Here is a 21420-nt window from a genome sequence, read left to right as displayed (position 1 = left end):
ATACATTTTTTTTTAACCACTTCAGCCCTGGAAGATTTGGCTGGTCAATGACCAGGCCATTTTAGCGGTTCGGCACTGCGTCGCTTTTACTGACAATTGCGCGATCCTGCGATGCTGTATTAAAAATATAATAAAAAAAAAAAAAATTTATGTCTTCCCTCCCCCCCCACAAATAGAGCTTTCTTTTGGGGGTATTTGATCACCTCTGCGGTTTGCGCTATAAACAAAAGAGCAACAATTTTTTTTTTTTTTTTAAACGCAATATTTTACTTTTTGCTATAATAAACATCCCAATTTTTTACAAATGAATAAAAAACGTTTCCTCAATTTAGGCCGGTATGTATTCTTCTACATATTTTTGTTAAAAAAAATTGCAATAAGCGTTTATTGATTGGTTTGCGCAAAAGTTATAGCGGCTACAAAATAGGGAGTCGATATATATAGCATTTTTGTTATTTTTATTAATTTTTTTTACTAGTAATGGTGGTGATCAGCGATTTTTTTAGACTGCAATAGTGCGGCGGACAGATCAGACTTGACACATTTTTGGGAACAGTGACAGTTATACAGCGATCAGTGCTATAAAAATACACCGATTATTGTATAAATGACACTGGCAGGGAAGAAGTTAACATGGATCCAAAATAAAAATAAAAATTATTAAAAAAATTAAATCAGCACAAGGGACATTACTTACAGTTAGTATGATTTGTCCCTAGTGCTGATTCTTTGTGTTTTAGGAGAATTTTCCACTAGGGACAAATCCTACGAAGTTATGTTCCTTGTGCTGATTTTTTTTGTTTTTAAAATTTAGGCTCCTTCATTCTGAGTCATTAATAGAAGCTGTAGTACGGCTTCTATGACCGGTGGATCTGGCAGGAAAGGGCAGACACAGTTTGACTTTCTTGACAAGAGCTCCCGACAGCCTCTTAGTTGTATAAACTTTCTATCGGTAATTCCGATCGTGTGTATGCAATTCCAACACGCCAAAAATCACGCATGCACAGATTCCACTACGAGACAGAAGCTATTGGCTACTGGCTATTGAACTTCCTTTTTCTAGTCGCGTCGTACGTGTTGTACGTCACCGCGTTATAAACGATCGGAATTTGGTGTTACCGTGTGTAGGCAAGACAGCTTGAGCCGAATTCAGTCGGGAAAATCATCAGAGCTTTTTTCCGATGAGAATTCGATCGTGTGTATGCGGCATAACAGTAAAGAATCTCTGATATGGTATTGATTCTCTGGTCTTCAAAAATAATTAATATACAATGGTGTAGCTCTATACGCCAAATCGTATTGCATAAATTACTTTTATACTCCAACAAAAACACACACAGAGTAATGCCGCGTACACACGACCAGACTTTGACGGACTTGGTCCAGCAGACTGATTCCGACGGACAATTCGATCGTGTGTGGGCTCCAGCTGACTTTTTCTTCCCCAAAGTCCGGCAGACCTAGAAATAAAACTTGATTCAAATCTGTCCACCTGACTCGGCTTCCTAGCGGACAATCCGTTCGTCTGTGTGCTAGTCCGATGGACTAAAACCGACGCTAGGGCAGCTATTGACTACTAGCTATGAACTTCCTTATTCTACGTCATCACGTTCGAATCCGTCGGACTTTTGGAGTGATCGTGTGTGGCCAAGTCAGTTCGTTTGAAAGTCCGGCGGACCTCAGCTGCAAAGTCCGTCGGACTGTCCGCCGAAAAGTCCGGTCCCGAGTACGCGACATAAGAGTTCTTTGTGACTCCTCCTCAGTGTTCATCCATACCCTGGTCTTCTAAAAACATTGCAGCCACTGCCACACACAATCATAGCTGCAGCCACCTCTGACTGTAGAGAATCTCCTCTGAAGCCGTTCTCCATACACTTACCTTAACCGTAGGAAATCCCTGTTGTGTGCGGTCTTTGACAGAACCGCGGCTTCCTTCCGTCAGGTATCTGGCACGATGCTGAGTCTCTGGCTGCACCACGATCTTCAGTTCTTTCCCCTCGCTCTTACTGGGAAACTGTTCACACAACACGGGGTTCTTCTTCCCTCCTTTCTGGGTGTCAGACGCTCTGAATAAAATGAAGAGTGCAATGAGCTCCATGCTTGGGAAGACCACTAGAAGCTAAAGCGTGAAAGTAGAGGCAACTAGTCTCTTTACTAATCTACAAACAGGTTCTGTGGATTAACTACACACAACGGGGGCATCTGTTTTATGGAAGGGCCATTGTAAGGTTATTAGGCCTATATGAATTTGAGGATGTATCCTCTTTTTCCCCTGTACAGTAATACCTTGGATTGTGAGTAACATGGTTTACGAGCATTTCGCAATTTTTTTTATTTTAAATCCTAACTCGATTTGCGAGCGCTGTCTGGCAAGACAAGCAGGATTCAAGCCTCTGGGGTGTGCAGTACTGCATGTGGCCAGAGGTGCGGAGGCGCCAGTGATGCTCGGAAACACTCCGTTCCAGAGTGTCTCTGGCGCCCCCCGCACCTCTGGCCACATGCGGTACTTCATACACCAGCAGCGGCACTGGAACGCATTATCTGGGTTTCTATTGATTCCTATGGGGAAACCCGCTTTGATATACAAGTGCTTTGGATTACAAGCATGCTTCTGGAACGAATTATGCTTGTAAGCCAAGGTACTACTGTATAGCAAAACCGGGGGAAGCACTTTATAAGTGCTATGTTACTTGTGTACTACTAGTGTACTGTTCTGCGAGTGTAGCGACAAAGCCTGTCCCACTCAAGGATGCGCCTATCACATTGTAATAGGCTAAAATCTTATTACTAGTAGAGATCAAAACTGCAGCAAGAAATCAAGGAATGATTATGAGATATCAGGAGCTTTTCTCCTTCACCCAGGGGTGGGTAACTGAGGCCCTCCAGCTGTTACAGAACTATAAGTCCCATCATGCCTCTGGGTATCATGCTTGTATGTCACTCTTGCAACGCCACATGGGACATGTATAATTCCCCAACAGCTGGAGGGCCTCAGTTGCTCATCCCTGCCCTAACCTAAAGCTTGACTGAAATCACAAAAAAATTGATATAAGTGCAAAATAAAATAAAAATTGCAGCACTAAATATCCAAACGTAAGAGAGAAATGCAGCACGTAAAAGCAAAAAAAAAAAATTAAAAGATCACTCTGCAGTGTACAATCAGTGAAGTCCAAATATAGTATTTCAAGCTGTAATGACAGATAAGTATCAGTGAAAATGAAGCCCTTCCACGTCACGAAACGCGTAAGCTGGAGCCTACGAATCTGACGTCACACACCTGATTTCCGGAAGTATTTTGCGCCTGTCCTGGCCTGCTATGATGTTTACATCTGTGCATATGAAGAGGTTATTTGCGAGTATTCTATATGCTCATTAATAAATAGTTTTTTATAGGGTTACGCTATGTGGTCTTCTGGTATTCTTTTTACCATTATGGCCACGAGTAGGATGTCATCGGAGCGCATGGATTCCACTCTGCCGCAGAGCGACATGCTTTTCTGCGACACGGACGCATTTTGCCTTCTTATAACTTGGAAGTCAAACCCATCTGGTAAGCGTAGCTTGGAGTGGATGGTGATGGTGCATGGAAGCGGTGTTCCCATTCAGCCTTCCAACACGGGCATATGTGGGCGTGGCTTCATTTTCACAGATACTTTACCTGGTATTACAGCTTGAAATACTATATTTGGACATCACTGACAGGACAAACCACAGTGATTTTCTTCTTTTTTTACATTGCAGTTAGGTCTTTCACATTTGGATATTTAGAGCTGCACTTTTTAATTTTTGCATGTTGATGTGATAGCTGCTTATTTTTGCGCAATTTCAATTCTTACTACAAAAATAGAATGCAGTCAGATAGACTTGGTACTAACGACCTCCATCCTCCCGCATTAGCGGCTGTGATTTAAGTCTTTATATGACTGCTAAGGATGAGCTCCGGTGTGTTCACAGAGCCCACCAAGAAGTCGGCGCAGAGCTAATCACAGGCAGCGAGACATTTCTCGATCTCAGCAGCAGCACATCGGGACAACGTCTTCCTGCCTGTGATTAGCGCCGACTTCCTGGCGGGCTCTGCAAACACGCTGGAGCTCATCCTTAACGACTGTGCAGTTTAACAGTCCTCCTCCCTCCTCTTCTCCGTAATACAACTACTAGTAAGGACACTTGTGCTAAGATCTGCCAGCACAGGGCACTGCAGTGTGAAGACAAAAGGCAGTGCGTATAGGGGTATTTTAAGGCATTTATTAGCAAGTCATAACAAGGAGAGTAGAAAACTATAGGAAAATATGTGTTTTCTTGGGCTGAAGCGTGTTGGGTTGGCCAGCCTGTTCAAAATACAATGCAACCTCAGTGTACAAAAAATTCGGCTGTATTCGTTTGAAGAGCAGGGCACCACAAAACACATCATGTATGTGCTGCTTGTAACACGGGTGTGTTCTGGAGCTGCGTTTGGGTGTCATTCCAACTGAATAACGCCATATTGCACCATGTCCAGGTGGCGTTGTCACAATGTAGGGGCATGAACAACTTCTATAGGGATCAAAAGATGTAAGCCCAATATTAACTACTTGAGCTCTGAAAAATTTTACCCACCCCCCCTTCAGGTCCGGGCCGAATTTTGCTATTCTGCACTGTGCTACTTTAACTGGTAATCGCGCCGTCGCGCATCACTGTACCCAAAAATGTATATAATTTTTCACACAAATAGAGCTTGTTTTTTTTGGTGACATTTGATCACCATTGGGGTTATTTTTTACAATATAAAATGAAAAACAAAAACTAAAATTTTGATTACATTTTTTTTTCTGCTATAAAAACATAAAAAAATAAAATATAAATAAAAAATCTAATTTTTCTTCCCAAATTTTGGCCAAAAAGTAATCGGCTACATGTCGGATTGAAAAATCCCAATAAGTGTATATCGATTGGTTTGCTTTAAAGTTATAGCGCCTACAAATTATGATATAGATACTGGAATTTTGTATACTACTAATGATGATGGCGGTAATCAGCAACTTATAAAATGGGACTGCGATAGTGCAGCAGGGCTAACTGCCACTGACCTCACTAGTGACATTAATACAGTGATACTAACTGACTGGGAAGGGGTTAACATCTAGGGTATTCAAGGGGTTAAATATGTGCCTAACTTTGTCTATTGTGTGTAGCTTTTACTAATAGATCTCTTAGAAAGTTCCCTCTGTAGAGAGCTCTGCGTTGACTGTTAACACAGAGCTCTGGGCTGTGATTGGGCACAGCTGATCAGAAAGTCCCAGTGTTCTGCCAAGAAGTGTCCCCCCCCCCCCCCCATCGGATAATCTCTGCCCCATACTGCGCAGGCGCAGTGCTTGTGCGGTACAGAGGACGCCAAAATTTTCCGAAGTTGAACAGCTAACCATGAGCTGTACACGGCGCCTCGCCACGCTTCGGGCACGGCCTCGCTGCACTTGGCATATTTTTATTCTAGCTCTATGTCCACTTGGATGGTGGGGCTTGAACCTGGACTCAGTGCGCAGGAGTCGTGTAGAGCTGACGATCAGTTGTTCACCTTGGAAGACTTTCGGCATCTTTGTCCTCTGTACTGTGCAAGCGCAGTATAGGGCGGACACTATCCGATGGGAGACCATATTCGACAAGACACCAGCCATGGATTGCTGAAAGGCTCCCGTTGTGTACAATCACAGCAGGTGCTGGCTGGAAAGGTGGGGGGGGGGTATGCATGCACCCTAAACCCGGAAGCAGGCAGCGACGTACGTTGCTTTGTCTGTGCGGGCCAACCATCTGCAGTACATTACTGTCGAGCGGTCCGCAAGTGGTTATTAACGGAAGTAAATCAGATGGAGGCTATGCACAGAAGTGACACGGTCTCGGCAGTTAGCACGGACAGATTTTTATATTTCAGCGTTATTCTGCAACTGGGAAAGTCTTGCTTAAACAGGGACCATCTGTGAAAATCAGGGACATCTGTACTGTACCATTAAAAATTTCCATATGTACCATTTATTCATAAGGTTCCAGCAACAATGCTTTAGCAGTGCACGTCTATGCACAATTTAGACCAGCCTCTCTCAACCTTTTCATCACAGAGTAACCTGTGAGATAACTTTCTGGTCTCAGGGAACCCTTAACGATACACTGTGATGGTCAGTGAGAAGAATGCTGCTTATACTTGTGATCATTGGGAAGAACACCCCCCCCCCCCCTTTACAGATAGCTAAAAAGATTAGTATGGTCAGTGGGAACTTATCTGAGAGGCAGAAATCACTCAAAGAAGCGCTAGCAAACTCTGGAGAAACCCTAGGTGTCCATGGAACCCTGGTTGAGAAAAATTACCCTAGACCAGGGGGTCTCCAAACTTTCTAAAAAAAAATGGCCCGTTTACTATCCTTCAGACTTTACGAGGGCAATGGTTAGTGAAAAGGTCCCAACATCACTGGGAAAAAATAATGCTCCGTTGGTTGTCAAGGGAGTAATTTTGCCTCATCATAGGAGTCATTGGGTCCCATTGTTGGTGTCATTGAGAGAAATTGAGCCCCATCATTGGTAGGAATAGTGCCCCATAATTAGTATAATTGAGAGGAAATGTGCCCCATCACAGATGTCATTGGGAGGAATTCCCCCCCCCCCATCAATGGTGTCATTGGGAGGAATTTGAGCCCCGTCGGTGGTGTCATTGGGAGGAATTTGAGCCCCGTCGGTGGTGTCATTGGGAGGAATTTGAGCCCCGTCGGTGGTGTCATTGGGAGGAATTTGAGCCCCGTCGGTGGTGTCATTGGGAGGAATTTGAGCCCCATCGGTGGTGTCATTGGGAGGAATTTGAGCCCCATCAGTGGTGTCATTGGGAGGAATTTGAGCCCCATCAGTGGTGTCATTGGGAGGAATTGAGCCCCATCAGTGGTGTCATTGGGAGGAATTGAGCCCCGTCGGTGGTGTCATTGGGAGGAATTGAGCCCCGTCGGTGGTGTCATTGGGAGGAATTGAGCCCCGTCGTTGGAATTGTGCTCCATTGTTGGTGTCAGTGGGAGGAATTATGCCCCAATTTTAGTATCAGTGGATGAAATAGTGTCCCAGGGGCCAGGTGAAAGCAAGCAAAGGGCTGCATCTGGGCCCCAGTTTGGAGACCACTGCCCTAGACCAAGAAATTGTACACAAAATCTTCCTTTCTGCCTCCTTATAGGTCCCTCACATGCATTCCCTTATTTTTATCTCAATATCCTGCTCTGTAATAGACTCAACAGCCACTACAAGTGATCCTGAAACTCAGAATGTAGTGGCATCAGATCGTTTTTTTTTTTTGAACAGATAATGGTCATGGCAGATTCACTTTTTTCAGAAATTTTGGCTTGGATCATCTCGAAGAAGGTGTAGCCTCTCAGTCAAAGAACCATCCTGACTGTGGGTACAAGAAAAAGGGTAGGAGCACCAAATGCAAAGGACTGCTTCAAGGGTATTTAAGACCCCAAAACATGTTGCCATGTTTATATGTATCTTCCAACAATGGGTAAATGCAAATTCCCTCCGCTTTGATCAAAAAAGCCTTATTCACAACCATGGGTGAAGCTAGTAAACATGGAGATTATCCTAAAAGTCTGCCCTTAACCTAGTATGCTTCACAAACATTTCTGTTCAGCCAGCAAAAGATCTTGTAGCTTACTGATATCCATGCTTTACAAATGACGCATCCTCTGCATTTTAGGTCATCAGGCTAAAGAATGGCTCCATGGTAACCAACATTTACTCTTGTATTGGTAGAGCTTTAAAAAATTGCAGCCATACCGCCACATCATGATTGCATAGTCAATTAAAAATATTCTTTGCCATGAATTTGGTAATTTAGTCAATTCATAATGAAGGGATATGGAGCATATCCAGGACTATTAGCATAGCTAAATAGTTACTAAATATCAACGCCTCTTTAGAAATTAAATTAGCCACATTCCTATGAGCATTAGTACTGCTTAGAAATTGGCAACAATCACTGAGCTGCCAATTCTTTATGTTGACTGCCCTTCCTGGACTACCTCACCCCCTTTCCTCACTCAACGTTCTCTCCATGCTCCTATATGGAGGATATTTGGTAATAAGTAGTCCATTCTGGTGATATGCCTGGAAGTTATCCTATCTTCAAGCTTGTCTGAATATAATTGGTCTCCATAGCCCATAAGATTTTCATGATGGACTTCTATTCTATCTGATATACTGGTCCGAGCTACATCTGCCTACACTTTGTACGTTTGCATTTCTTAGTCAGTAAAAGTCTACTGAAAAAGCAACCATGAGGTTCATGACATCATGGGTGAATGGTTCTAAGAACAGTTTTTTTTTGTTTTTGTTTTTTTCAGTGTAAGGTAGGTACACTGACCCCCCACAGGATCATACAAAGAACATGTATTTCTTCCATTCACACAAAAGGATACATTCTCAGTTTCAGGTGTTCTCTACTACTCTGGGTCATCTAGAGGGTCTATTTGAGATCCTTATTTTGAGACACAAACTCTCAGTACCCCTTTGACTTGTGTGATACAGGAAACCTCAAGTGGAGTACTTTTTCTTTTTGAGACATTAACAAAGAAGGTCTGATGAGTGTATTGACTGTATTAAAGCGGATCTTCACCCACTTAGCATGTTCCCTCAACTCCAACCCAACCTCCCATCCTGTACATGTATAGCATTGTGGTTTGTTTCTTTTGTTTTTTAAGGCTGGGTCCCCAAACTGAATGCAGGTTTCCCAACATCCAAACTGCATGACAAAAGAGTGTGACCAGCTCTGGGGGGGTCCACATTTGTAAAGGGTCTTGTGCGTCTTTGGCTCCGTTTCAGGTGTGAGAATTAAGATGAAAATGCAGAGCCGTTTCGCTCCTGAAACGGTGAACAAGAATGCACCGGACCCGTCGCTGTGAACCATGGCCGCAGCAAGTGTGAACCCAGCCTTAATGTCCAAGCCTTCCTCCCCATGCATGCTCCTAGGCAAATGATGTGTACACAGCCTGCTGTGCCTCCTAGGATATGCATATCACATATCTCAGGAAGCATAGCTTTTCAAGGAGGGGACGGGCCTACCAGCACATTATCTGCTAAACCCGGAAGAGCTGGCGGGCCTCTCAATGACCTCAGAAAGAACGTGGCAGAGTTGGACAGATCGGTGGCAGGGCATGGGAAGATCTCAGCAGAACAATGCTGGGTGGGTATCCGAGATGTGCAAAACCCACCTGCTGATACGCAGGGGTAAAAAACAAAAAAAAAACAAAAAAAACAAAAACAAACACAAACTATAAAACAAAAACGGAAAAAAAAAAAAAAAAAACGGAGGGCTGGGTGGAGATCTGCTTTAACCTGTACTATAGCTAAAAATTCTTAAGACTATGTGATGTAAGAGGTGTAGACTATAAAACTACATACAGTGGCACAATTCCAAGGACTCAGTGCAGATTTTTCTGAGGATCTTGTTTTATTTTTCAATATATTATATATATATATACAACTACATATATCCAAAAGGCACCCAAAAGTAGAGCAAAAACAGAGTGCAGTGGATAGTGCAGATAAAACCTTTTAAAAATCGATTGAAAAAATAAAAATTGCACTTACAAAAGTAGTGACTCGATAATGCATGTTCCAGGCAAAATATAAAAATAATTGTAATATCTGTTATATATAAAGTAACAATGAGACTATAGGCCTATGTTTTAACCTTTGAAAAGTCCAGTATGTGGGCTAGATCTGGCTCTGACGTTGTAATATTTTTGAACAAATTGATGCTTACAAAACAGATGCCTCCCACTGTGCATAACGTACTGTAAAATAAAGTCTAAGGCCAATTAAAGACAAGAAAGTTAAGGTGGAATTAAGCAGGTTGAATCCCTTATTGGCTTATTATTTCTTGAGGAGTTCCTGACTTCCTGGCGGTCTCCTCACCAAGTTCATTAAGAAGCCCTGAGAGGGTTCCAAGTGTCTCCATCCATATTCTAAACAATTCAAATGAAATCAAAAGAAGTCTAGGGGCAACATCAGGCCAACTCCTTAACTGCCGTGGAAGATGAGGGTGTCAGGAACTCAAGCTGGTTTGAGTAAGCAATACAGAGCATTCATAAAGTATTCAGACCCCCTTCACTTTTTTTTCAATATTATGTTTTTTTTTAATTCATTTTTTTCTCTTATTAAATCTACACTCAGTATCTCATAATGGCAAAGCCAAAACACAATTTTAGAAATGTCTGAATCTACATGTACTTCGGTATTTAGATCCTTTACTCAGTGCTTTGTTGAAGCACCTTTGGCAGCAATTACAGCCTCAAGTCTTTTTGGGTATGATGCTACAAGCTTTGCACACCTGGATTGGGGGATTTTCGGCCATTCTTTACAAATCCTCTCAAGCTTAGTCAGGGTGGATGGGGACTGTCAGTAGACAGATATTTTTAGGACTCTCCAGAAATGTTCAATAGGGCTCAAGGTTCAAGTCTGGGCTCTGGCTGGGCCACTCTTGGACATTCACAGAGTTGTCTCTAAGCCTCTCCTGTGTTTTCTTGGCTGTGTGCTTAGCATCATTGTCATGTTGGAAGATGAACTGTCGGCCCAGTTTGAGGTCCTGAGTGGTGAGGAACAGGTTTTTATTGAGGAGATATCTGTACTTTGCTATATTCAGCTTTCCCTCAACCCCAACCAGCATATCAATACCCAAATATACAAAAATCACCTTAACAGTATGATGTTATCACAACCATGCTTCACTGTTGGGTATTAGGCAGGTGAAGAGCGGTGCCTGGTTTCATCCAGAAAAATGTTCAGACTTGAGGCCAAACAGTTCTATCTTGGATTCTTCAGACCAGAGAATCTTGTTCCTCACAGTTTGAGAGTCCTTCAGGTGCCTTTTTGCAAATGCCAAGCGGGCTTTCATGTGATTTGCACTGAGGAGAGGCTTCCTCTAGCCATGAGAGTATAAGACGAAGAACCTGCAACTCCTTCTCCCGATAAAAGTAATTTATTGATAAAGTGTACAGTATACAAGTAATAGCAGCTTAAGCATTTTGGTCTACAGTGATGGTTGTCCTTATGGAACGTTGCCCTATCTCAACACAGGATCTCTGGAGCTCAGTCAGAGTGACCATCGGATTCTTGGTCACCTCTCTTACCATGTCCCTTCTCCCCAGATTGCTCAGTTTGGCTCTCGGAGGAGTCCTAGTTGTTCCAAACTTCTTCCATTTGCGAATTATGGAGGCCACTGTGCTCTTTTGTATCCTTCCCTTGATCAGTGCCTTGCAATAATCCTGCCTCTGAGCTCTGCGGGCAGTTCCTTTGACCTCATGGCTTTTGCTGATGCAGTATGCAATGTCAGCTGTGAGGCCTTTTATAGAGAGGCGTGTGCCATGCCAAACCATTTCCATAATTTACCAAAGGTGCACTCCAATCAAGGTGTAGTTACATCTCAGCAACAATCAAGTGAAAGGGGAGGAATTAGAGCTAAAAATACAAGTTTTATTGGAAAGGGGTTGAATACTTATGCAAATGTATCTTTTTTTTGGGGGGGGATTTGCGTTTTTCCTTCTTCATACATTTGCAAACCCTTCTAAAATTCTGTTTTGGCCTGGTCATTAGGCAGCATCATAGCCAAAAAAAAAAAAAGCGAAGGAGGTCTGTATACTTTATGAATGTGCTGTATAGGAAGCCAACTGCAGATTCAACTCATTGAAATGCATTGAACTTGAAATATGGCGTTTGGATAGAATTTTAGATTAGAAAAGCTCATGTATTTTTTTTTTTTATATATATATTAATCAAGTTTGGTGATCACAGTGGTTTGTAATGAAAGAGTAAAAATTCAAAAATCAATACAAAATCAACGCTAAATCAGAAATCACTGAAAAAGCTTTTAAGACACTAAAGCCCTTCGTACCGCAGATGCATTATAGGATATGTGAGAATGAGTATAGTTCTATGACGGCAATGTATTTCTTTTGGAACTAGAAGTTGATTTGAGCTTGAGCCATGATTTTTACATTTTTTTCTTCCCAATAAAAGTCCAAAAACATCAAATTTAGGTGAACTATATAATCCAGAGCTGCAGTACGAAGTGTGAGTGAAAAGCAGGATGTACCGAAAGGATAGAGGGAGCGTGTAGTAAAACACGAATACCAACCCATTTCCAGCCTGGGAGCCGCTTTTGTTGTCCGAGGCAAGCTGGTAGAGAACGAAATGTGGAGCTTTGGCGCTGTCGGCATCAAAAACGTCCATGTTGGAATCTCGTCTCTTGGCCCCCGGCTTCTGCTTCGTGTTTCGCTTGCGTGACTTACGTGGGACCTCATTGTTATCATTGTAAGAATGGGAACTCATGTTGCTGAAATTAGACATGGAGTCTTCTGTCCACATGCTGCCACTCTGCTCAGACTCCAGTCCACCCCCTTCATCTTGGCAGGACATCTGACTGCTATCCAGCAGGTCTTCCGGGGGTGGAGAAATGTTTAGGACCGTCCATCTTAATGGCGCGGTCTGCTGCCGGCCCGTTTTATTGGCTAACAGCGGTTCACTTACCCCTGGCTTACTTACCCCCGTGGCAGTGGATTGCATAGCTTTGGTATCGGTGAGTGAGGTAGAGTAATTAGAAGGACTGGAAGTGGTGGTAAAGGAACTGCGAGCACCGCCCATGGTGGAAGATGAGGCATCTGCAGTGTACAATCCAAAAGTAAATACACACATTTTCACCGGTAATGGCCAGCAGTCCCAATGGAATTAGGTGACTTTATATATATTTTTTTTTCTAATATAGCAAATTTTTTAAAAAAAATTCCCAAATAAAAGTTGAAATTTGGAATAATTTTTAATAAATTTAAAAATCCCCAATAAGGCACACAGAATTTAAAATGCCCAAACTATTTAGGCTGTGCCATTTTCTTAAAACTTAACATGTGAAAAAATAAAACAGTAACATAATTTTAAAATTTACTGCCATTAAGAATAGTTTAGCCAAATTGAAAAACTATAATACCCCCTTAGAAATGGTCAAAACACTTAAAGCCGATTTGAATTATTAAAATGTTTTATTTTTTTTTGTTTTTATTTAATGGGACTGTCTGTAGCCACAAAATATTAAAATAAGTTTCTAACCTATGAAGCAGAGAACTACAGGTCATTTTTAATGCAGACACTCCCTGCTTCAGAGGCAAGTCCTGGAATAAAAATATGAGAAAATAAATGAGAAAACAGCTGCTAATTATTCCAGTCATCGACCATAAAATGATAGAAAAATATAGAATAAAACAAACTCATTTGTAAGCAAAATGGAACTGATCGTCGGGAGCCTAAGTATTTTAGAAAAAAAAAAATTATTAACTCTAAAAAAAAAAAAAAAAAAATACAGGTCGGGATGACAACAGAAACATATTTCGTCCTCTGTTGTTCTCTAAAGCAAAGTCTACAATAGGAGATATTAAAAAAAAAAAAAAAAAAAAAAAAAATTATACATATATATATATATATATATATATATATATATATATATATATATATATATATATATATATATATATATATATATATATATATATATACACATATATATATATATACATACACATATATATATATATACATACACATATATATATATACATACATATATATATATATATATATATATATATATATATATATATATATATATATATATATATAATCTCTTTTCATAAAAATTTACGAAAAGATTACCAAAAAAAATAAATGCTTTAGTAGTTTTTAGCAAATTAAACACTTTTGAACTCTTAATCTTAAAAACTGATTTTAAAAGCTTCCTGGAAATCCATAAATAGGTACAAAAAAAAAAAAAAAAAAAAAAAAAAAGAATAAGAAAAAAAAAAAAGTGTGGTGACTAAATTTTAAAACCACTGTTCAAATGTTATACTGAAGATTACATTAAATCTGCAATACAATTGTGAATATTTATGATGCAGAGATATGTAGTGAAGACTCTGCAACAGAGATTATAAAACTAATTATAATATTCTTTAAATGTTTTTTTAAATATTTTTTAAGTCAACAGTTTTTTTTTTTTAATCAGTTCCATTTTACACACTGTTTGTGCACATTAGTTAACTTTGCAGCTGAAACAAAAAAATATTCAGTGACTTTCAAAAGCATTCACATTTAAAAAGAAAATCATATACTGTAGAGGTGCTGTGGGTGTTTTTGCCATGCATTAATAAAAATGCTTTTCCATGTCAATCTTAACAAGATAAAATTTAAGTTGAAGTTTCAGTAGATTTGAAGCCACTTTGGATTATCCTAGTAAAAGTTCTTCGCACGCATGACTTTCTGCTCACCAAAAAAACATATTTACTATAAAACAAATGCAGCTTTTTAAATGCATTAGACTATCCCAGGAAATGTTTGAATATTAAACACTTGAAAAAATGTAAATTTTAATTTTTTTTTTATTTTAATCCATAAATATTTAAAAAAAAATTACATGCAGCAGATTCTTTGTTTGGCAGATTTTTTTTTTTTTTTTTTTAAATTAGAAAGCCTTTGTATAGTTTTCATACAGAAAGGCGAATGGTATAATATTAGAAATCAGAATTCAATCAGACTTGATCGAGCAAAATAAAATGGTGAAGGCAACAAACTATCAAAAGGGTTAGCACAGCAAAGAACCTCTGGTCGCTTTGCATAGATGAAGGCCCAGGTATTTAGTAACATGGGAGAAAAAATAAATTAAAAAAAAAACATAATTGTTTATTATAAGTATTTTTACATAATGTGCAAAACACAGTGCGAGCGCTCTCAAAAATATTTTCAATTATAAATGATGAAAAAACACCAAAAATAATATTAAGCACATGCTGTAGAATAGACATTTCAATCACTGCCCAAGAGAAAAGATAAGACAAAAAATAAAAATAAAAAAAAAGTTTCCAAATACATATTTATAATAATCCTTTGCATAAACCTATTGTTTAAATCATTTTTTTTAATATCCAATATTAATACACTCAATCATTATTTGTGTATGATGATCAAGTTATAAATATAATCAATCTATAATATAATAATCAAAACATAATACATATAATGTATATTAAATATAACATGTATGAATATAAAAAAATAGTTCATGTGTATTTTTAGCCAAGTATCTGCTGCAATTTGTAAAAAAAACTAAATATGCAGAAAAGAAAAAACATAATCTGTTAACGTAAAATGAATCTTGGCTCATAAAATAGCGCTAACGAACCACAAAACTTATTTTTTTTAAATATTTGTTATGATGCCTTTTAACCTAAAATTTATTTCAGAACCAAAAGCGTTTACCACAACACAATGAATGCGGTAAACTACAGACTCTAACCAGATTACTGGTGGTTGTTAAGTTTCTAAGCCATTTTAAAGGCTTATTTAATTTTAAAAACGAGAAGCAAAGTGACCACAAATCCACAGTAATAACTTCTTTATCCAATTAATTTTTCTAGGCTTATTTTTTATTTTATTTTTTTTGAATGTTGCGAGTTAAAAAAAACAAAAACATTATCAAATGAACATTTTGCCAACATTCATCATCAATCCACTATTAAAAAATAAAAAAAAAAAATAAAAAAAATATACAAAGAAAGATTTAAAAAATAAAAAAAAATAAAAGGCTTAGGAAGAAGTCTGAAAACGAGACCGACCTATACCCTGGGTGAGTTTGGATAGGTTTAGTGTCTCTGGCAATATTTGTCTTCACTATTGATAGACAGACATAGTCACACAACCCACCATACGATGCCTGCCTCTGAGTGGCGGAGCTAGAATGCAAGTTAACTGTATTAATAGAGAAAACAGCTAGCATCCCAGCAAATATCAAAAAAAGCAATCCAATTATCACATGGAATTTTAAAAAGTCAAATTCATACGGGTTTTAGTCCACATTCATTCCAAAATATTTTTAAAAAGGTTTTCCCATTCACAAGCCCCCTTGCGTTTCCAAAATGCATACCATAAAACAGTCTCCCCCACCCCCTCAATTACAGTTAATATCTCAAATTATTAACATTCGTTAGATATTAGTTTTCAGAATTCAAAAAAAGAAAATAAAATAATCATTGGCCTGTTGCCTCAGGTTTAGCTAATAACCAAGTACCGGTCACCACAGATCTTGTAATTGGCTGCAGTTGTGGAGAGAGACTTATTAGTTTAAAAAAAAAAAAGTGACTAGTATTTTGTGTTCCTGGATTTAAGGTAACCCTTTTCTTTATCCATGTATACAGAAACCACTGTCCCTTAAGACCAAGGTATTCCTCCATTGGGGGTTGCCATCTTGCCTCCTTACAGATTGCAGGTTTGTGTTGGAGATCGCGCTTGACTGACTGGATCAGTCACTGGTCGTGGGTGGGTGGGTGATTGTGTGGGCAAAAAGTGGATGGTGGCGGTGGACCCTCTTAGGGGCTTGGGCCGCTGGGTTATGCCTAACAGTGGATGGTGGACCCTCTTAGGGGCTTGGACCACTGGGTCATGCCTAACAGTGGATGGTGGACCCTCTTGGGGGCTTGGGCCACTGGGTCGTGCCCAACAGTGGATGGTGGTGGTGAACCCTCTTAGGGGCTTGGGCCGCTGGATCATGCCTAACAGTGCAAGGTGGTGGCGGACCCTCTTAGGGGCTTGGGTCGCTGGGTGGTGCCTAACAGTGGAACAGTGGTCCCTTAAGAGCAAGGTATTCCTCCATTGGGAGTTGCCATCTTGCCCCCTTACACATTGCAGATTTGTGTTGGAGATCGCGCTTGACTGACTGGATCAGTCACTGTTCGTGGGTGGGTGACTGTGTGAGCAAAAGGGGAACCAATCCCTTCTGGTGGGTCGTGCCTAACAGTGGAAGGTGGTGGTGAACCCTCTTAGGGGCTTTGGCTGCTGGGTCGTGCCTAACAGTGGATGGCAGTGGTGAAACCTCTTAGGGGCTTGGGCCACTACCTTTCCGATATGGCCTTGTGGCCATTTCAGTGAGAAGACTTGGGAAGAAAAGAAGGAACGCCCTGTACATATTTTATATTTTTTTAATGTAATTTTTGTGCTTACTCGTTCGCCCTGAAGGAGACCATTCCCCATAAAACGCATTGGCTTGACGTACATGTTCCACCTATAATAAAACGTCTCTTGGACCACTCATCAAAAGTTGAAATTTTATGGACACCAGGAGCTCCTTCTTTCCTACCCAAGTCGTAAACAGTGCATAGAAGGGGAAGCTAGGTTGTCAATCACAGCCTTGCGTCTTAATCCTTCCTACGACAACACAACCTCCCAGTATGACGGGACGTTTTAGGCACTATTGCAATACAAATATGTATGCAATCCAGAAGTGTTGTATTTTAGCAGAATCCTTAAAATATACTTAAAATTACAGACCGACTCTATCATATCACATGTTAAAAAATGTTCAGGCCATTCTGCCCCACATGACAAATATCAGGATATTAACATTTGTTGCAGTGGTACGTGTGGGATTTAGCCAGACACAATTCCTCAGGGGAGGAGCAAATTAATTATAGATATATTTTATTTTTATTTTTTTTCCCCGCAAGTCAAACAAGATTTGGTAAAATTTAAGGTGAGGCTTACAAAGGAAACTGGCAATTATTCCGTAAGTGCTCAGATTTTATTGGAAAGGTTATAGGAAAGTGGCCTTCGTTGTGGCTTCAAACCTTAACTGCTTGCTCTGCGATACTTTGAGGACCTTCACACACACAAGATCTGTGGGCTCCCTCTACAAAAGCAATTTATGGCTAATCAGTTCAATCAGCATCCTTGCTGAGTAACTAAGGAAAAGAAAATCCACGACAGGAAAAGCATCCTTGCCGAGTGACTGCGGGAGGATAACTACTACAGGGAAAGCCACCCACTGACCGAGAGAACGAGTCTGCACAGAACAAACACTAAACCGCACTGCTAAGCATGAAGCATAGCATATATGCCTCCACATTGGGACATTGGCAGCACATTGCGGAACACAAGATAGTAGGCATAAAAATATCCGCTGGAGGGAGCAGGCAGGCAATACTGTTGTCTAGTTTTTGCCCATGGCTTGCCTTTTTTTTTGGCCATAGATTCTACAGTAGAGGACCTCTAATGTTTTAGTGACCTCCCGCTCCTTATGTAATTTTTTTTTAACCCATGTATGCTGTATGTAAGGAAAAAAAAAAAAAACTTATTGCAGTTCGTTATTTATCACTATCCCTCTAGCTCCCCAATGTTCACTTGGTCAAGTTACCACAATAAGTACTTTTCTTCATTCCCAAAAATGTAGCTGGAGGAGATCAGCTATGAGAAAAGATGAATTGAATGTACTTTCTTCTGAATGCTGCTCGTACCACGCCATTACTGTTTGTACCGACAGCCAGACCATTCAAGGGCGAATGGCATGCCTCTAATGGCCTGCTGGGTGGGGCCTTGCAGATCCATAACCATAGAGAAAGGACTGCTCATTATACTTCAGATTCTTATTAGGAGGGTGGCTGTGTTGCACTTTGCTAGCTCATCCATAGTTTGGTTACCTAAAACTTTTGTAAACAATCTATATGCGAGTGGGCATAAAAAAACCCAAAAACGTTCCCCTGAGGAAGCCCTTTTGGGTGAAACACGTTGGGAATTGTGACAATATTTCCATAAACACTTTATGCACCAAGTTGAGTCAACTATAGATTTGGTGCTTTATTCTTAGTGTTGGAAACTAGTAGTGGAGTTCCAAATATTATTGTGTATTGAGGGGCCGATGTTCTGCATGGAACTATGCTCCTGTATATTTTGCTCTTAAACCAAGGGGTGACATCACCCATGTGGTTTTAAATTTCTATGGAATAAGGAATAAAAAATAAAGTTTTTGTTAAGTTTTCTGCAATGTTTTTTGGAGAGACCATCCACTTTATAAATCCACCTTTTTCTTGAATATCACAGGGCTCCCGAAAATTAAAATACTGGCTCTTCTAAAAATAGGCGATTAAGGAGGGTTTTGAGCACGATGTATAAATAAGTGGTCCATACAGTGAACTTGGTGTATAGTTAATCACTTTAAAGTGTTACTAAAGCCAGGACCCTGCATTAAATATATCTGCTCTCCCACAGTACACAGAACATGGAAATGCAATTCATTCCCATGTTCTGGAAATTGCTAAAACTGCTAAATACATTTTCTCATCAGCGGTATATAGCAGTCTTGTGACTTCTATCAGTTCCTGGTTAAAGCTTGTAGAAGGAGTTTTTATACTGCACTGGCTGTCCTATCAGGATGCAGGACCCCTAACCCTCTGCCTGGACAATGCCGATTGGACCTGTGCTGATGACATGCAGTATCCCAAGAAAATAAAGCACTCTAGCTATACACACCAAACTGAGCAGGTGCAGCTTGTCCCTAAGCCTCTGTTCTATAAGGAGATGGACTGGGGACCTCACCTGGAGCGTAGCGATGTCCTGTTATGAGCCCTGGTATAGCCACCTCACCAGTCCGGGCCTTAGAAATCCCCTTGGCTTTCTATCCTCTTCTTCCCCCACTGCCAGGAAGGGCTACACAGGATCTGAATGGTCAGTGCCAACCAATTCGAATTCTCCTAAACATGCCTCCTAACGGGGAACGTTTTGGAGATGAAGCCAAGAGGATTTCTAAGCCCCGGACTGGTGAGGTGGCTATACCAGGGTTCATAAAAACGGGAGATTGCCACGCTCCAGGTCAGCGGGACTGTGGGGGAGGGGCCTGTATAAGGCTGGTCATACATGGGTCGAATCTCAAAAGAATTTTCTTTTGAAAAACAGAAAATGTGTGCGTTTTGTGATCCGATGGCGCCACCATTGATTTCTAAATTCGGCCGACCAAACCTTCAATTTCATTTCATGTTGCTACAGAAAAGAATTTTCGCGGCTGGGAATCTTCTTTTCTTTCTGGGAAATTTTCTTTTATTGCACATGCGCATTTCTTTATTCGACTACATTTCTCGCACGATTCTCCCATCATTGATTAGAAAATCGTTTTTTTCAAAAAATTTCCAACATGCCCGATTATTCAAATTTGATTACCGTGCGAAAAGTGGCTGTTGCTGCAGCCCACTAATGGTGCGAAATACGAACGAAAACTGTGATGCCGCGTACACACGATGGGAATTTCGGCCAGCATAAGACCGATGAGAGCTTTTCATCGGAAAATGCAACCATGTGTATGCTCCACCAGAATATAGCTGGCCGAATTCCTACCAGCAAAAAAATTGATAGAAAGTTTTTCCATCGGGAAAATTGAGAACATGCTATCGGAAATTCTGATCGTGCATATGCAATTGCCGACACGCAAAAACTCACGCATGCTCAGATTCAACTACCAGATGGAAGCTATTGGCTACTAGGTATTGAACTTCCTTTTTGTAGTCCCACCGTACGTCACCGCTTTCTTGGTGGTCGGAATTTGGTGTGACCGTGTGTAGGCAAGACAGTTTGAGTAGAATTCCGACAGGAAAGCTATCAGAGCTTTTTTCCGACGAGAATTTCCGATCGTGTGTACGCGGCATTAGATAAGATTTTCTAAAAAGAAAATTCTTTTGAAATTCGACCAATGTATGGTCTGCCTAAATTCACCTAATAGATTTTTCTGTAAGCCCTTGTACACACGGTCGGACATTCTGACAACCAAATCCGTTGGATTTTGTCCGAAACTGTTGCATACATACGGTCGGACAAAGTTGTCGGAAAATCCGATTGTACATAACGTGATGACGTTATTTCATTACGACGGGACTACGTTCAGGCCAGTAGCCAATAGCTTTGGTGTAGGAATTTGATCTGAGCATGCGTGGCACTTTGTCCGTCGGAGTAGGCTACACATGATCGGAGTATGTCCGATCGGAGCATTTTGTCGGAAAATTTTACCGGCAAGTTGGAAAAGTTGGTCTGTCGGATATTCCGACGGAAACAGTCCGATGGAGACCACACACAGTCGGAATATCCGACAAAACGCTCCGATAGGACACATTCCGTCGGAATCTCTGACCGTGTGTACAAGGGCTTAAAGGTGGACTTACCCTTTAAATAGTCATCACGGCAGGATAAGGGGGGAGGGGAGCATCACTTAACTTAAAAGGCAGGCTTAATCCACCCGCTGGCTTGTATACAATTTTTTTGATAATTTTTTTTGGCATTTTGCCACGGCACCCCTCAAGACACCTCAAGGCACCCTTGGTCGAAAAAAAAAAAAAGGCTGCTTTAAGTGAAGCGTAGCAGCAACGGGTAGTGTTAAAAGTTCACCAACTGGGTTTTACTGACCTGGTGTTGCTCCTTGAACTCTTAAGAATAGAATGTTCCTCAGAACATAAAAAGGAAGCCCCAAAATTAAAATAATATACATATATATCCTCAATCTATTTTAAGGAACGCAGATAGGTATACCAAAATAGTTTTTAGAAGAAAAAAAAAAAGTTTACATCTGCG

General features: G+C 40.4%; 1 protein-coding gene across 3 annotated transcripts in view; it reads right to left on the bottom strand.

The window, feature by feature from the left end:
- Window positions 1-21420, bottom strand: part of NFAT5 (nuclear factor of activated T cells 5) — a 126586-nt gene that overhangs the window by 54002 nt on the left and 51164 nt on the right. For 2 of the 3 annotated variants that reach the window (XM_077451837.1, XM_077451848.1), the window contains exons 3-4: window positions 12137-12659; window positions 1880-2066 (exon numbers count right to left, since the gene is read on the bottom strand). In XM_077451837.1, the coding sequence (XP_077307963.1) occupies window positions 1880-2066; window positions 12137-12659 (710 nt within the window). Of the gene's footprint in view, window positions 1-1879; window positions 2067-12136; window positions 12660-13101; window positions 13164-21420 lie in introns of all 3 variants that reach the window. The other variant, XM_077451858.1, reaches the window with a different exon arrangement.

The sequence above is a fragment of the Lithobates pipiens genome, unplaced genomic scaffold, assembly GCF_037356315.1.
Source record: "Lithobates pipiens isolate NorthernLeopardFrog02 unplaced genomic scaffold, aLitPip1_a1.2 Scaffold_10, whole genome shotgun sequence".
In the NCBI taxonomy this organism is placed as follows: Eukaryota; Metazoa; Chordata; class Amphibia; order Anura; family Ranidae; genus Lithobates; species Lithobates pipiens.
This window is presented reverse-complemented; position numbering and strand designations above follow the sequence as displayed.